Source organism: Gobio gobio, assembly GCF_949357685.1.
Source record: "Gobio gobio genome assembly, chromosome: 25".
Lineage (NCBI taxonomy): Eukaryota > Metazoa > Chordata > Actinopteri > Cypriniformes > Gobionidae > Gobio > Gobio gobio.
Genome location: NC_137121.1, coordinates 6,425,777 through 6,442,024, shown reverse-complemented (window position 1 = coordinate 6,442,024; position 16,248 = coordinate 6,425,777). Strand labels below are relative to the sequence as shown.

The 16,248-nt window shown below is 36.2% G+C and overlaps 1 protein-coding gene across 3 annotated transcripts; it reads right to left on the bottom strand.

Moving 5' to 3' along the window:
* Positions 1-2,622: 2,622 nt before the first annotated feature.
* On the bottom strand, positions 2,623-16,229 carry slc25a3b (solute carrier family 25 member 3b). 3 transcript variants are annotated; one of them, XM_079809079.1, is made up of 8 exons: positions 16,112-16,229; positions 15,735-15,884; positions 12,867-12,991; positions 10,147-10,326; positions 8,473-8,654; positions 6,017-6,189; positions 4,220-4,330; positions 2,623-3,026 (listed from the first exon to the last, which is right to left on the bottom strand). In XM_079809079.1, exons 2-8 carry the CDS (start codon positions 15,868-15,870, stop codon positions 2,866-2,868), a joined length of 1,068 nt encoding a protein of 355 aa, XP_079665205.1. In that variant the 5' UTR covers positions 15,871-15,884; positions 16,112-16,229; the 3' UTR covers positions 2,623-2,865. The 3 variants fall into 3 exon arrangements, with proteins under 3 accessions (XP_079665205.1, XP_079665204.1, XP_079665206.1); XM_079809078.1 differs by lacking the exon at positions 12,867-12,991 and adding an exon at positions 12,605-12,732 and having other exon boundaries at positions 16,112-16,216; XM_079809080.1 differs by having other exon boundaries at positions 12,605-12,991; positions 16,112-16,171.
* Between the last annotated feature and the right edge of the window lie 19 nt (positions 16,230-16,248).

The window sequence follows — 16,248 nt, the reverse complement described above, 5'->3', positions numbered from 1 at the left end:
CTTGCATTAAAAAAAAGGTGGATGGGAGAGTGCAAATAAAAAAAAAAAAGCCCCTAGTGGCCATAGACAGTTACTGCAGCATTTACTGAGTTTGCCTTATTTAATTTTAATAACATTTTACAGTTGTAGAGACTTCAAAAGCTAACAGCAAAAATGATAAATGTGCAACCACAAAGAAATATAGATATAAATATCTTGAATTTACTTAAGAGCAGATGTGTTATAACTCAATTTATAGATTGAACCAGGGTTCCCACTCTTTTTCAGCAATCATTTTCCAGGACTTTTCCAGGATATTTTACATTTTACTACAGTGAGAATAAAAGACAAGGATCACTCCTAAAGTAATATATTGCTCCCTAAGTCTTTAACCCTTTACCTGTCACCCCCCTTTTTGAGCATTTCGTGAAAATGCACTACCCAAACTTAAATGGTTGTAATTCATGAACCCTTTGGACTAAAGACTTATGGTTGGTCTCTTTTAAAAGAAGACACTTGGCAGATTATTGCTGAAGTGGAAAAAAAGTTTATTTTTATAAAAATATAATAAAATAAATATTTATTTTATTAAAAAATATATAAATTAATATAGGTTTCAGCCTAAAAAAGACAAAGTCAAAGCCAAAATTCTAACCAAGTTGTGTTCAAAATTTTAGGTCAAAAACTCAAAAAATTTGTTTTCTGTAAGACTTTTAGCTGCATAACCTCCAAAAATCCACTAGGGGTTAGACACACCATATTGATGATCCCTAAAGATTGATCTGGCAGATATTCTCTCTATATAATATTATTTTCTGAATATTTTTGGCTAAATACTAGAATCAATGTTTATGTTATGAACTTTTAGCATGAAAATCAAAGTTTGAATGATTAAAAGTGTGGTTGTTGACTTTTTGTTACAAAGGTGAAAACTCCTGTAATGATACAGATTTTTTGATGCACTTGTCACTCTTGTCATATATTAATCCATTACTCTTCCAAAATATATATTTTCTGCAAAATCATCAACAAATCTGTATTCTTGAGCCTTAGACCTTTCCAAAGATATATAGTTTGTCATGACTAGATTAGGATTTAATAGTAATATAGTGAAGTAAATGTAGAATGCCCGTATACGGGCAAGTGACAGTTAAGTCTTTAAAAGGCGCACAGTTTATTGCCATGACTTAACTATAAAATCAGATTTTAATGTGAGCTCTTAATCATACATTATGACTAAGGAAGCTTGTTTCCGCCACAGAATAATAAAAAAAAGGGTAATTGCGACATATCTTGCTATTCTGATTTTTTTTTTTTTTTGCAATTGTGATTTTCTCGCAAAAAAAATCCCCTCAAACTTTTGGACTTTATGTCAATTCTGAGAAAAGTAATAATTGCAAGATATAAACTCGATATTGCGAGAAAAGTCAGAATTTCGCAATTCTGACTATATCTCAAAATAATTCTGAGTGAGATCCCACCCCTATGGGCGTTGGTTATGGGGTTGAAAACATGCGGAACTGGCTCCTTTAGTCTATAGCCTCTGGCCAAAAATCCTCCGATGACACAAAATGACGATATTTGCGTCATCGGAGGATTTTTTCCAGAAATAAAATGCATAATTATCTTGTCTCAGGGGGATATGAGGGGGGAAAGTACCATAATTCCAATATACTAGCGGGTTTCTACTGATACAAAGCTTAACGCTAAATCACTGAAGTTACCCTTTACCTTTTTTAAAAATAATTTTCCAGGACAACACGTTTTTCCAGGACATTTTCTCTAACTTTCCATGTGTTTTCCAGGACTGGAAAATGTATCATACATTTTCCAGGTTTTCCAGGTCAAGTTAGCCTGGATGCCAGCCGAATTTAGCCCCGCCCACAAAATGTTTTGCTCAGGCAATTCGGTCTGGACTCGCTCCATAGAGGAGGAATTATGCCTGAACAGAAACTGTTCGGACCAATGAAATTGTGAGGGCGGGCTTTAGACGATGATGGACAGATGATAAACAGTAACGTAATCATCCACGTCATCGAAGGCTCTTGGGTTGAATTTGCTCTTATCCTAAACGGAGAACTTGTTCGTATATGCGTTCACCTTCACTATTTCTCTCAGAAACGATGATCGTGTTGGTAAGTACTCTGTGTATCCTTAAATTATTTTATTACTGGCAAAGATCGTTTACACTCATCTTTTTCTTGTAACGTTACTTAATCATGCGTGCGTGCAGACAGAGTTTCCAAGTGTTTTTGCAATGTCGCGCACAATTGCTACTCAAAACGTTTGGTTGGCAAAATGTTATTTTGGCAAGGTTGCCTGATAAAATTCGCATTCCTGGGTTTATATAATCACATAATTGGGGTCGCTTCAACCCGCGGACATGGAGAAAAACACGGACTTGGCAACACAGTGCAGTTGAGTTCTGTTAACGTTACGCGTCGCTCCGTTGCTCTGATTGGTTGTGGGTCTATCCAATTGAGGTCTTTCCTGGCTCGGTTGAAACACGCCCCATAATCAAAGCTCAATGGAGCGGTACCAGACTCATATTCTGACTAGAATTGAGTATGGCCACGCCAGGCTAAGGACAAGTGGGAACCCTGTTGAACATTGAAACATGAATCAAAATAAGAGAGCCAGCACTTTCTTGTGTGTAATATCCAGGTAGCTGTTTATTGTACTACTGACAAAACAAATGTCAGAGGTTAAAACCAGACGGCATTCATTCAGGTCACAACCCTTTATATATAGACTATTTAGACATGGAACTGCCCCGTGAAGGAGAGCGGTTCCCCTTCATCGTGATGTCAGGGGTGAGGCGGGGCTCAGGACAGGCTTAAATATAGAAAACGGGAGGTGTGCAGATGTCAGAGGGGAAGGTTGGATCTACTCTGTGAGGCCGAGCTTCTTCTTGAGCGACTCGGGCATCTCGGGGGGAGGTGGGCGGGGCAGGCGGAAGTAGACCTTCACAGAGTCATAGATGAACCACTGCAGGGCCGTCAGTGTCCCGATCATGATGATACGGGCCACCAGACCCTTCCACACGCCTGAAGAAAACAACACACAAGTCAAGAGGGTGGACAAGAGAACAGGCAAAAGGCAATCAGGGAACACAATAGTTTGTCTGCTCTCCAGCGGTTCTGCCCTGGTGTTGTCCTGAGAAGGGTCAGGGCAGAGAGGATGCTGGGTAAGCAGGTAGACTGATCTCACACGCCAATGACTCAAGCACCTCCGACTGTACAGCGGTGAAGCTGCTGGGAGACTCCGGCCCGATCCCGGAGAACCGGAGCGGAGAAACTCCCCAGAGGTGGATCTAAGGAACGTGTGGGGTTGTTCAGATCTTAAGGCGCTTTCACATCTACTTTGTTTGGATTTTCGGACTTTTCAGTTTGGTCCGAATTAAAATTACAGTACCACGGTCCAGACCAAACAGACGAAATTTGGTCCGACGAAGAGAGGTATTCTCGGTCCGGATCAAACTGAACAAAGGTTCGGTTTGTTTCTAGTGTGAAAGCATTTTCTGTATGGTTCAGACCACTTACAGGAAGTTCCTTTTTATGTTTAAATATTATAATGTTATTTTTAAATTCAATCTAGGCTACATTGATTATGAAAAGATGCGCAATCTGTCGGAAGACAGAAATGATTTTGAATGAAATTGTATGATTTTGCTTAGAGAGCCTTTCTTTAATGTGAATTTCGTTTCGTATAAATTGTATCTTAATTTTAATCAACGTTTAATCAGATAATTGCCTGGATTAATAAATAAGAAGCAAATAGTCTATAGCAGACAATAATCGCGGGAGCGATCACATGCTTTGCACATGAACTGGAGCGTCTCAAATAAACCCAAACTCAGCAGCTACTCGCCTCACAGACATGAGAAATATGTGAATATAAAGCTTGAAATGTCCACTTTTAAATGTAACGAAAAGAAAATAGTCCAGCAATGCAATAGTTCACTAGTGGCAGCGATATGCATCCGTTCATTCATCTGGTCAAAGACGCTGACGTCAGACGCACGTCCGTTTACAAACCAATCAATGTCCAGATGCCGCCCACATGATGAAGACGAGTGGACGCAAGTGTGTCATGTAAAGTTCTTTAGTGCGCTCGCATAACTGCAATGTGAACCAAACCAAAACTAACCGAATGTATAAAATGTATCAAAACATGAACTTCGGTTCGGACTTTCAGGTGTGAAAACGCCCTTAAACACAATGACTTGAGATGGTCTCACCTTTGGGTCCGAGCTTCTTGAGCACCTGTGCGGCTGTGCTTCCCTTCTCTTTGTTCAACACGGACACCACAGAGTCAGCCGGGTGAGACACGATGGCACAGAACACACCAGCTACACACACACACACACACACAGAACACGCATCACAACACGGCCTTAAAGAGCTGAGAAACTCTACAGCAGATTATAGCAGAAATAACAGACTGAAGTTAATGGAAATAATTCATTACAGTAATAATGTTGATAATATAATATTAAAATACAATTAATAATTAAACAGTTAGACTACACAATTAAAGAAAAACACAAATAAGGTAATACAACAACTATATTTCTATTTAAATGTAGAATTAAAGAAATTATTCATAATATTAATATTAAATATTAAAAAGAAATGTAATAGAAAAAACTATAGAAATTAATACAATATAATTAATAATATGAGTATAAAATTAATATAAATCTAGAATTAATAAAACAACAAAATAAAATTCATGTTATTAATGAATAAATTAAGAAAAAACTATAGAAATTAATACAATATAATTAATAATATGAGTATAAAATTAATATAAATCTAGAATTAATAAAACAACAAAATAAAATTCATGTTATTAATGAATAAATTAAGAAAAACATTTAAAATATAAAAATACTAGTAATTTAAAATATAGAATTAATATTACTACCACTAATTATAATATAATTAAGAACAGCAATATAAAATTATTATTGATCATTTAGAACCACAATAATTAATTAAAATGCATAATTAGTATTATTAAAAATGAATACTAGTAGTAATATAATAAAAAAAATATATATAAATAAAATAAAAACAATATTTAAGACATTTAATAGAAAAAAAAGAAAATAGTAATTAAAAACAATATAATTAATGATAAAATTAGAATTAATAAAACAACTTTAAATGTATAATACGTTATTAAAATGTATTTATTTAAGAATTATTAACATTAAAAATAACAGAATATAGAATTGAAATAAATATAAATTAGAAATATATTAATTTTATATTACTACCACTATTTATAATATATAATTAATAACAGTAATTATTATTGATAATTTAGAACAACAACAACAACATTGAATTAAAATGCATATTAATATTTATTATTATTAAAAATGAATAATAGTAATAGAATAAAAAAATTATATAAATATATATATAAAAACAATAAAATATTAAAAAGACATAATAGAAAAAAGTATAGAAAATAATGATTAAAGCAATACAATATAATTAATAATAATGAATATAAAATTTGAATTAATAAAACAACATTAAAATACATGTATAATACGTTGCTAAAATTAATAAATTAAGATAAAATATTAACATTAAAAATAACAATAACAATATAGAATTAAAATAAATATAAATTAGAAATACATAAAATTAATATTACTACTACCAATCATAATTATAAGTAATAGTAATATAAAATTAATATTAATGATAATTTAGAATAAAATGCATAATTACAATAAAAAAATTTTTTTTTTAAATGGTAACACTTTACAACATGGTTCCATTAGTTAACTACAGTACAAGTAACATTTCAACATTTACTGATACATTAAAATCAAAAGTTGTATCTGTTAATATTTAATGGATCGGAGCTAACATGAACTAACAATAAACAGCTGTATTGGGGGTTTTTTTACGTTAAAGAATAATAAATACTGATTGTCAGTTAATGCATTAACTAATGGACCCTTATTGTGAAGTGTTGCCATGTAAATCCTTCAATCCTCAGAAACCAGCCTTACCGATGTAACCAGCGACGAATGTGACGACCAGCTGTTCGGATTTGGAGCATTCGCCGCGGGGTTTGGGCACCACGTACTTGTAGAGCAGCTCAACGGTGCGCTCGAAGCAGGCGAACTTCATCATGGTGTAGGGGATCTGTCTCATCCACAGAGGAACCACACCTTTGTAGAACCTGCCAGGAGATTCACACTAGTGTTAGACCGATATATCGGGCCGATATTTGCGATTTTTAAGTGTATCGGCCGATACAAGGCTGCTGCGTTCGCTAGGGGTGTAACGGTACACGTATTCGTATTGAACCGTTTCGGTACAGGGCTCTCGGTTCGGTGCGCGTGTACCGAACGGTTATGAATGCAATCTTTAACAGTTAACAGTCGGCTTGTTTAAAGCGCGGAACACACTTCAATCCGAGTCCCCACACGAACATATTGAGTATTCAGTCCATTTAATCACGAAATTCGAACGATAAATGCCGTTTTAACGCTATAATGTGATGTGACTGATAGACGCGTATCAGTTCAACTTCAAGCGGCAGCGCGCGAGTGAACTCGATCATCTCTTCTAAAGAATAAACATAAATTAATATCTTAAGGTATGTTGAGGATACATTACAACTTACGTATCATATTTTGTGTAATCGCTCCATCTGTGTTTCAACTGCGAAATGACAATAAAACAGCTTGTAAACAATGTCGTGTAGAATCACGTTTACCTCAGAATTCATTCAGTGTCCACAGCTGAGTTCACGAGAGAGATTAACTCTTTCACTGAATACATGCACTATATATTCGTTATATTAGCTTATATATATTCATTATATACTACTTAGCCTGTTAGTGATGTCTTGTTTATTTAATGTAGGCTATGTTTAAATAAACCTGTCATGAAAATTACAGCCACTAAATGATTATATTTCAACAACGAATTGGAGAAAAAATTATAATAATTAGATTTAGTTGTTAATGCAAAAACTGCCTTCTGTGAAGCTTATGAGTGTTGATTATTATATCTAAAAATAAATAGCAAATTAATTTAGGATAATAGTTTTGGGCTCTGTTGTTAATCTTTAATAGCAATATGTAAGTAAGGGCTCCCTCTATAGTTTACAGCATTATCTTTAAGAAACTTTTAGTTATAACTGAATTCATTTAAGGACAGACAGTTTTTTTTCATAAAACCACTTGAATAAAAATTAATAAAAAGCAATTTTGTAAAACTGCTCTACCGAATCCGTACCGAACCGTGACTTCAAAACCGAGGTACGTACCGAACCGTCAGTTTTGTTCACCCCTAGCGTTCGCCGATATTTTTTTCCCTGCATTATTTACAGACAGGCGTCCACAGGGCAGCTCTCACCGTCTTCAAACTGTCTTGCTCTCCCTCCCTCGCGCATATTAATCAAAATCAATTGAGAATTGACACGATGCTAAAAGGTGGAAAGACTGAAGTTTCACGTGGAGCATTGGGAGATTTTTTCCTGAATTACCGCTGGTGTTGCTCTACAAGAGATTAAGTTAAGTGCACCTACACTCTAAAAAATGCTGGGTTAAAAATAAACCAAGTTGGGTTGAAAATGGACTAACCCAGCGATTGGGTTGTTATAACCCATCAATTGGGTTGTTTTAACCCATCAATTGGGTTGTTTTGAGCAAACATTTAACCCAACCGCTGGGTCAAAACAACCCAACTGCTGGGTTAGACCATATTCAACCCAACTTGGGTTATTTTTAACCCAGCATTTTTTAGAGTGTAACCATTAAATGACTAGGTTGTAAATAGTTTTAAAATGAAGTATAGTACAGTCAGTGTGCACTTTATTATGCTGCTTCCTTGTTGATACTGTGTGTAATAGTGTAATTATTTTATTTATGCTTAAATATTTATTTTTTGAATTTATTCTCTTTTTCTTCTTGTTCTACCTCGCCTGTTTTTACTATTTGTTAAATATTGTTTTTTTTAGTTCAATAAATGTTCCTTTTTTAAATTGTAAATTGTTATCATCCTGATCATTGTGTCATTTTTATGTTGTAAATTGAGGGAGCAAAAGCAAATATCGGCTCAAGAAAATCGGCAGCTCGTATCGGTCATCGGCTAAGACTGATGGAAGAAAAAAAAAAAAAAAATCGGTAGATCCCTAATTCACACACACTCATTAACTCTCACACGAGTGCTGAAGTCAACATAAACAGAGCTCATTGGTTTATTTAAATAGTTTGTCTGCTCTCCAGCGGTTCTGCCCTGGTGTTGTCCTGAGAAGGGTCAGGGCAGAGAGGATGCTGGGTAAGCAGGTAGACTGATCTCACACGCCAATGACTCAAGCACCTCCGACTGTACAGCGGTGAAGCTGCTGGGAGACTCCGGCCCGATCCCGGAGAACCGGAGCGGAGAAACTCCCCAGAGGTGGATCTAAGGAACGTGTCGGGCTCGCAACGGGTCTAAAGTGCAGGATACTCACGCCCAGACCCCTTCCTCGGCGTACATCTTGGGGCCGCATTCTCTCAGGGTGTTGGCATAGCCAGGCTGAGTCTGGATCCGCACTTTACACGCCTCCATAGGGGCCAGAGCGATATCTGCGAAGAACTCCGCGCTGGCAGAAGCAGCCAGATACAGCGAGGTTCTCCACAAGTACGCGTTTTCCTGGAAGAGGACACAGGAAGGACACATGAGCATCGGCTAACACACTTGTTTATTGCCATGTTTATTTTTCAATATGTGGGAAATTACTGCATGGTACACAAATACTAAAAATTTAATTATTATTATAAATATCTTAATATTTAAGTATCATTTTTAATATACAAATCAAAATATATTTTATAATTAGTTAATAGTATTACTTGTAAATTAACAGTTATATTATTAGAGTAATTTTATTACTCTAAACAATTTTTTTTAACTATAAACAAATCTAAATTAAATATATATTCCATTAAATATAAATTATATTTAATGGGGGGAAAATTATATTATATAGAATTTAAATTAAATATAATTAACATCTTTAAATTATAATTTATATTTAATGGAAAGAAATATATATTTAATGGAAAAATATTTTATATATAATTAATAAACATATAATTATATATATTTTTTTGTCCATTAAATATAATTATAATTATATATATATATATATATATATATATATATATATATATATATATATATATATATATATATATATTCCAGTAAATATAAATTATATTTAATGGGGAAAAAAATTATATAGAATTTAAATTAAATATAATTAACACATTTAAATTATAATTTATATTTAATGGAAATGTATATATTTAATGGAAATATACATTATATATATTTAATGGAAATATATATATATATTTAATGGAAATTATATAGAATTTAAATTAAATATAATTAACACATTTAAATTATAATTTATATATAATGCATTATAATTATAATAATTATAATAATCCATTATATATATATATATATATATATATATATATATATATATATATATATATATATATATATATATATATATATATATATATATATATATATATATATATATATATATATATATATATATATATATTTTCCATTAAATATAAATTATAATTTAAATGTGTTAATTATATGGAAATATATATGATTTATAATTTAAATTTTTTTTTTCCATTAAGTGCAAGTTGTAAATAACATTTCATCCATTAAATATAATTTAATATAAATTCATTGTAGATTAAATATAATTTATATTTAAATGGCAAATATATATAATTTAAATGTGTTAATTATATTGAAATTTAAATTCTAAATATAATTTATATTTAATGGAAATTATATTACATGTATTTTACTTTAAATTTAAATGAATTTACCAATAAAACATAAAAAGGAAACAATATGACAATAAAATTCAGTTTAGCCCATTTAATCATCAACTATTATGATTGATATATTATTATTATTATTATATATAATTTGAGAGTTTAACCATCTGCACCCAGAAGCAGAATAATGCAAATTAATTGTCAGACTCATTACATTAAGTTACCATTTCTTAAATACTTTATCATTGCATCAACGCCAGAATGATGGTACCAAGCAAATTCAAGGTTTGAAGCACATTTCTCAAGCATCACTTCATTCATCTCACCTCTCCTAGCATGTCACCGTACATGATCTTGAACACTTCGTAAAAGCCGAACTTGCAGAGCCCCTGCATGGAGTATCCGATGAAGGTGGGCGCCCAGCCCTTGGCCAACCCACGCATGCCGTCCTCTCTGATCGTGACGGAGAACCCATTGAAGATGCTCTTGTATTTAGCAGGATCCACCTAAACGCAGCATTTGGTTATTGCAATGACAGTCAGAGAAACAACCACAGAGGAACTTCAGCAGGAACCGGCTGGTTATGAAGGAACACGGTTAATGGTTGCACTTCAAAATAATGGTATTTACATGCTGGAGCATGATTAATAAATCATAAAGTAAACCAAATGTTACTTGGATGACATCAGTGGCGGAGCGTCACAGATCGATTTAATAATCCTCATATTATTCCAAACCTATATTTTCACGAAACATCTTCAGTTTTCCATTTGTTTTATGGAAAAGAGCGGCTTGAACATTCTGCTAAATTTCTCCTTCAGTGTTTCCTAGACGAAAATATAGTGTTTTCTTCAATTTCATATTTTAAACTGTTTGCACTAGGGATGCCACAATTCTCAATATAATATTGAACCGTTCGGTACGGCATTCACGGTTCAATACACGCTTGTGAATTGCGTTTTTTCCGGTTTTGCATTTAATTAATTATTTTTCTACAAATTCTATCATTTGCCTCCATCCCAATACTGAACAACGTGACACACATTCACATCACACGTTAGTGGTAGAGTTATACTCATGAAACACTACAGTTATTCACAATCACCAAAGTTCATCATTTGCATGCGTTTTAAAGCCTTCATTCGCGTGCATATGCACGGTTTTGACATACGCTTCTCCGAGCGCGCGCACCAAACGCCTGTCAAACACGCGATTCTAATACTGTCAAATACACACAAGGTTAACATAAGCACAGTCGGTTATGTCTAAAGTGAAAGTAAAATCGGTGTGTGTCAGTGTATTAGATGCACGCAGGTCTTAAATTGACAGCAGCACAGCCTATAGTGAACACGCTGTCCTTAAAGGGACAGTTCACCTCTAAAATTATCATTATTTACTCTAATATTGTTCCAAACCTGTATTTATTTCTCGATGACAATTTTCACTTTTGAATGAACGATGCCTGTAATGTTAATACAACAACAAAAGACAGTAAATCATTCACTACTCTTGACTTGAAAAACTTTAATACAGTAGCTTTAATAAGAATCAATGTATATTTTATAGTGAAGTCCAAGTAGTGTTTTATTTTTACATTCATTCAATTTCATAATTTAATGCTGCTGTACAGCTCTGAGCCGCCAGTGTAAATCTTTATATATATTTATTTATTTTATATTATGCAATACACTATGAATACAAGGGTTTTTTTAAAGTAAAGTTTTAAGTTTAATGTAGGTTTTTCAATTCTTTTAAAGCTACACTATGTAACTTTTCCGTCCACTAGAGGTCGCCTGTTCAAAACAAAGGCGTAGTTTGATGACGCCACGTTTGAGCGCAGAATCTCGGGACATGTGGTCTTCACCTCACAGCCGGTGGAAAACAGTCAGGATAGGACTCGGGCAGAAATCATGTTCATGGATGCGATTATTAACATTACTGTAGTGAAGCAGAGCAGGACCGAGTGTTGTGGAGCTGATCAAGGCCGCAGGAGCGATTGAAGAGCGGGACTGTTATTATGGCATAGTCGCCGGCGGGACTTTTATTATGACACGGTTGCCGGCGGCACTTCCTCTTCTCCAGTCATGAGTATGAGGTAACGCAGCTCTGTTTATCGTATTAGATATATTTGAGTGTGTTGAAAAGGAAGTTATGACGTTCGCTCGGCGGCTGCTATGACACTTGTTCACACTGCAGTGAGAGTAAAGTGTTTCACTGAATAAAACCGGAAACCGAGGGTGACGCAGATATGACGCAATCGACAGGCGACTCCCTCACACGCATAGCTCACACGTCCCGGTTCCTTGGTTAAAATAGCAATTTTCTCACGATTTACAAATAGTTGAAAACATTTGGGATATTCTAAGTACTCAACTGAACAAAATATATAACACTGGCCTAGTGGTTTCTGGATGTTTTACTGCAAAAATCCTACATAGTTCACCTTTAAGTAAAATAAAGAAAGAGTATTGCAATAAAAAAAAAAATCGTCTTTTTTCTCCTTAACCTCTTGCTGTTCCTGTCGCTTAAGAATAGAATAACAATTTATGTGACAAGCCATCAGAACCGAACCGAAAACCGTGGTTAAAAACCGAGGCATGAATTGAACCGTGGACTAACTGTATTGTTGCATCCCTAGTTTGCACAGAATGATATTCCACCGCAAATTAAAACATCTCAGTCAGAAATTATCAGATTTGTTAGCTGGTTAGTCAAATCACAAACATGTTCGTGACCCTTCGCCATGGATGCCATCTCATGAAGTTGATGAAGGTGAGTACAGACCTGGAGACGGCACTTGACCAAGTCGAGGGGCACGACAGCCGTGTGTGTAAGACCACAGCTCAGGATGCCCCCAAACCCGCAGAGGGCGTAGTATTTCCCCGAGCCGAACTCACAGCTATTGCCCGTGTCTGTGACGTGAGGGAACACACACACACACATGCTCATGCGTCACAACACGACACTTAACATGCAGATGAGGGGTTGCACTGGGGTCAGGTCACACGGACACACTCGAGCGACTTCATCTCACACACACACGGACCTGCATTCGGCACTTGACCAGGTCGAGGGGCACCACAGCCGTGTGTGTGGTGCCACAGCTGAGGATTCCTCCGAAGCCACAGAGGAGGAGGTATTTCTGTGAGCCGAACTCACAGCTGTCTCCCTCTGAGGAGAAACACGCAATCACGTTCATCTACACAAGCTCTGAGACGCTCGTTTGGGGGTTAGTGGAAAACCGCCACACTGGACTTTACAGCGTGACCCTTCACCTGCGATCACACTATGTCAGGGCGTTTTAATCGCTCAGGGCCAGTTGTTCAAAAAGTAATCTGAACGGACTTCAGCTATCGGATTGGCTCGAATCTTGAAAATGGGTCGTTCAAAAGGATTCTCAGATCACAAGATTGGGATACCTTTGATCCAAAATAAAAAAAAAATTTATAATCCTGCATTTAAAGTCAAAATACAACATTTTGTATCATGTATTAAACACACACGATTTTTTTTATTTTGCACTAGATTAGTTATAATCTATAAATTAGAAGTAGACATTATGCTGAGTTCACATCAAACGCGAATATAGCGTAAAATTCACGTCTAGTTGGACGCTTGAACATTTTGAATCCATTCGCGCATCCACAGCGAATTGGACGCGCGTATAAATCGAGCATTTGAAGCTAAATAGACGCGCGTTCAAGTCGCTCCAGGAGAAATATGTCATAAAACACCACTCTGCCTCTTTTCATTTTCATTATAAATATATATTAAACATTAATAGCCACACACATGTGGTCCAGGCAACTCCTACATTATCTTCACTGCATGGATATTTAAATATCCTTGAAAAATAATGTCATGAAACTTCTCTTTGCCCTGAGACTAAATGATTTGGCAGACAACATATTATAGATTCATGACACTAAAGATCGGCCGTTCGTTAGATCTACACAAGATTATTTATATCTCATAAATTTAACCACTACAGGACATCAGAGCCAGCGGCAGACGGCAGAAGGACTGGCCGAGGAAAGGCAGCTCTCGCCGGGGTTAATGAGCGCTGAACACCCGGAGATCGCCTGGATCTCACAACTCCAAAAAACACAAGAATATTATTTTTAAATAGGCACTCCCTTTATAAATAAACCACAGATTTGAGATTTAAACAACTACATTCTCACCTGAAAGTCTTAAAACTAAATTGTGACACAATAACAGTAGTATTTTTAAATTATGTGGGGTTTCTCATCACGTCACTTCACCACGTGACAGCAGCAAGCAGGCTCCTGATTGGTTAACGCGTCGCAAATAGACGGCAAAGTTCAGATTTTTCAACTCGGGCGTCAAACGCGAATTCGCTTCAAACGTGCGAATGCACAAAAAGCACCAAATAAAATCACTTGCGCGTATTGCGCAAGACGGACGATTCGCGTCATTCGCGCGAACTGGACGCACGAATTAGGCAGAATCGCGTCTTTCCATTGACTCAACATTGAAAATCACTCGCTCCAGACGCTCTATGCGCATTTGGTGTGAACGCAGCATAAGACTACATTAAAGATTTTGCCGCCATAAAATAATCCCCAAACAGCTGTAAATGTCAATCAAAAATATATTTAATTTAAAGTGTTTATCATCACTGTTTGTAAACTACATTGGCACAATCATGAGATGACCCAGTCAAAAGGTCTTTTCTCTGAGAACTCAATCATTGATTGATTTTTTTTTTACCCATCCATCTCATATTTTTCCATCCCCATGTCCCTTTAGGGGCTCCGTAGAGCACTAGTAATCCAGATTTGGTCATCTGAAAAGTGTGTCTGAATCAGGATGACCAGTCCAGTTGGGCTTTGTAAAACCGGGATCCTGCTTTTGAAAAATCCTGGATAGCAAAACATGGGTCCAGATTAAACTTTATGAACAACTAGCCCTTAGATCTCACAGACCAACAAATACGATCATCCTTATGTGAGGGACCTCCAACCTAAAATAAATGTGCATTTTTAATGTAAAAAGTCTGAATTTATAGTGTGGAACAGTTAATATATAATCTATATATCTGACAGTAGAAAATACCTTCACACAAACCTCACTAACCTACAAACTCAAAAGCCATCTTCTGTTTATGGTCGACCTCATTCACAATTAAAGCGCTCCTACAAAACTAAATCTACATACAACTATTACACAAACGTATCAGGGAGAGGCACTGATAACACATGCAAAAGATATTAAAATTTACGATTAAAAGTTGGGCAAGATGCTGAACGATACACGATATCGGCCTTGGACGTGTTCCTCAGACCTGAAGGCCAATCAGAACGCGCCTTGCTGAAAGCCGGAGCCAATCAGATCGCGTCTCATTGCTAATAGCGGTACCCACACAGGTCATGTGCAGAATAGGGCGCTTTAAATAAAGAACATAATGTCCCCTAACCGGCTAAATACCACTTTAACACATCTGACATATCAACACACAACTCTAGTGCATTAAAATGTAACAACATCTCCCGAAAGCGTTATAACGCGTCCTCTAACTTTGTCCTTCATTGCCCTCCATGAACGCATCAAGGCCAGAAAAGCATAGCAAGCGGCAAATTGGAGCCACACTAAATGACTATTCAACGCTAACTACACAAGATACATCTAAAAAGGAGATAAAGGAAGCATTTAAAGGGACTTCCTAATCATCTAAACAGCTGTACTTAGCACAATGCTAACTAACTCAGTGATTCTAACCTTTAATTCAACGTTCATATGGTGTTACTTCCCATTCTGATCCATTTCAAGCGGTAATACAATAATAAACAGAGACAAGTGATGGGTTATGTGTGTATACACCCCCTTTACACCCATTAAAAATGTGTTTTAAGCGTTAAAATCGTGTGTGTTTGTTCTCCGGGGGTCTTACCGGCGACTGCGGCGGCGGCGAGCGCGCGCTTCTGTACGGGAGTGCTGGTCTCGGGCTCTTCGACTTTCTGCAGCGAGAACAACGGGGCGCTGAAGGGGTTCCCCCGGGCCAGATGGGTTAGTGTGTTCGGATACATGTCTGATGGCGGACCTGAGCGAAGAATAAACATTGGTTAGGCAGTGAACAAGCTGCTAATGTGTCCTCTATCATCATGTGGTTCCGTGGAGAGGTCAGCGGCCCTGCGCTCTTGAGGCAGACGTTGTGATTAAAATAACGCATTTAACACGTTAAGAAGTATTTAGGTAACCGTGAAAAGACGGGTTAATATGTCCGTGAAGACCAAGAAAAAGCTGCTGTAAGGAGGGAGAAACTCTTACTTTAGAGAAGTTGTCGCAAAATGGCGCCTCCGTCCTCTCCTCTACCGGCTGCGCATAGAGACCGAGCGGTGAGTGGGAGCTGCGCAAGGCTCAACCGGATAAAGGAAGCGACTGCGTCACTGCAAGCCCCGCCCACT

Excerpts from the sequence above, each read along its gene's own strand:
- slc25a3b (XM_079809078.1), bottom strand. The coding sequence starts at position 15,870 with ATGTATCCGAACACACTAACCCATCTGGCCCGGGGGAACCCCTTCAGC. Across the intron at positions 8,655-10,146 it reads ACGGTGACATGCTAGGAGAG|GAAAACGCGTACTTGTGGAG; the intron begins GTGAGATGAATG and ends GTCCTCTTCCAG. Across the intron at positions 6,190-8,472 it reads GCCGAGGAAGGGGTCTGGGC|GTTCTACAAAGGTGTGGTTC; the intron begins GTGAGTATCCTG and ends ATCTCCTGGCAG.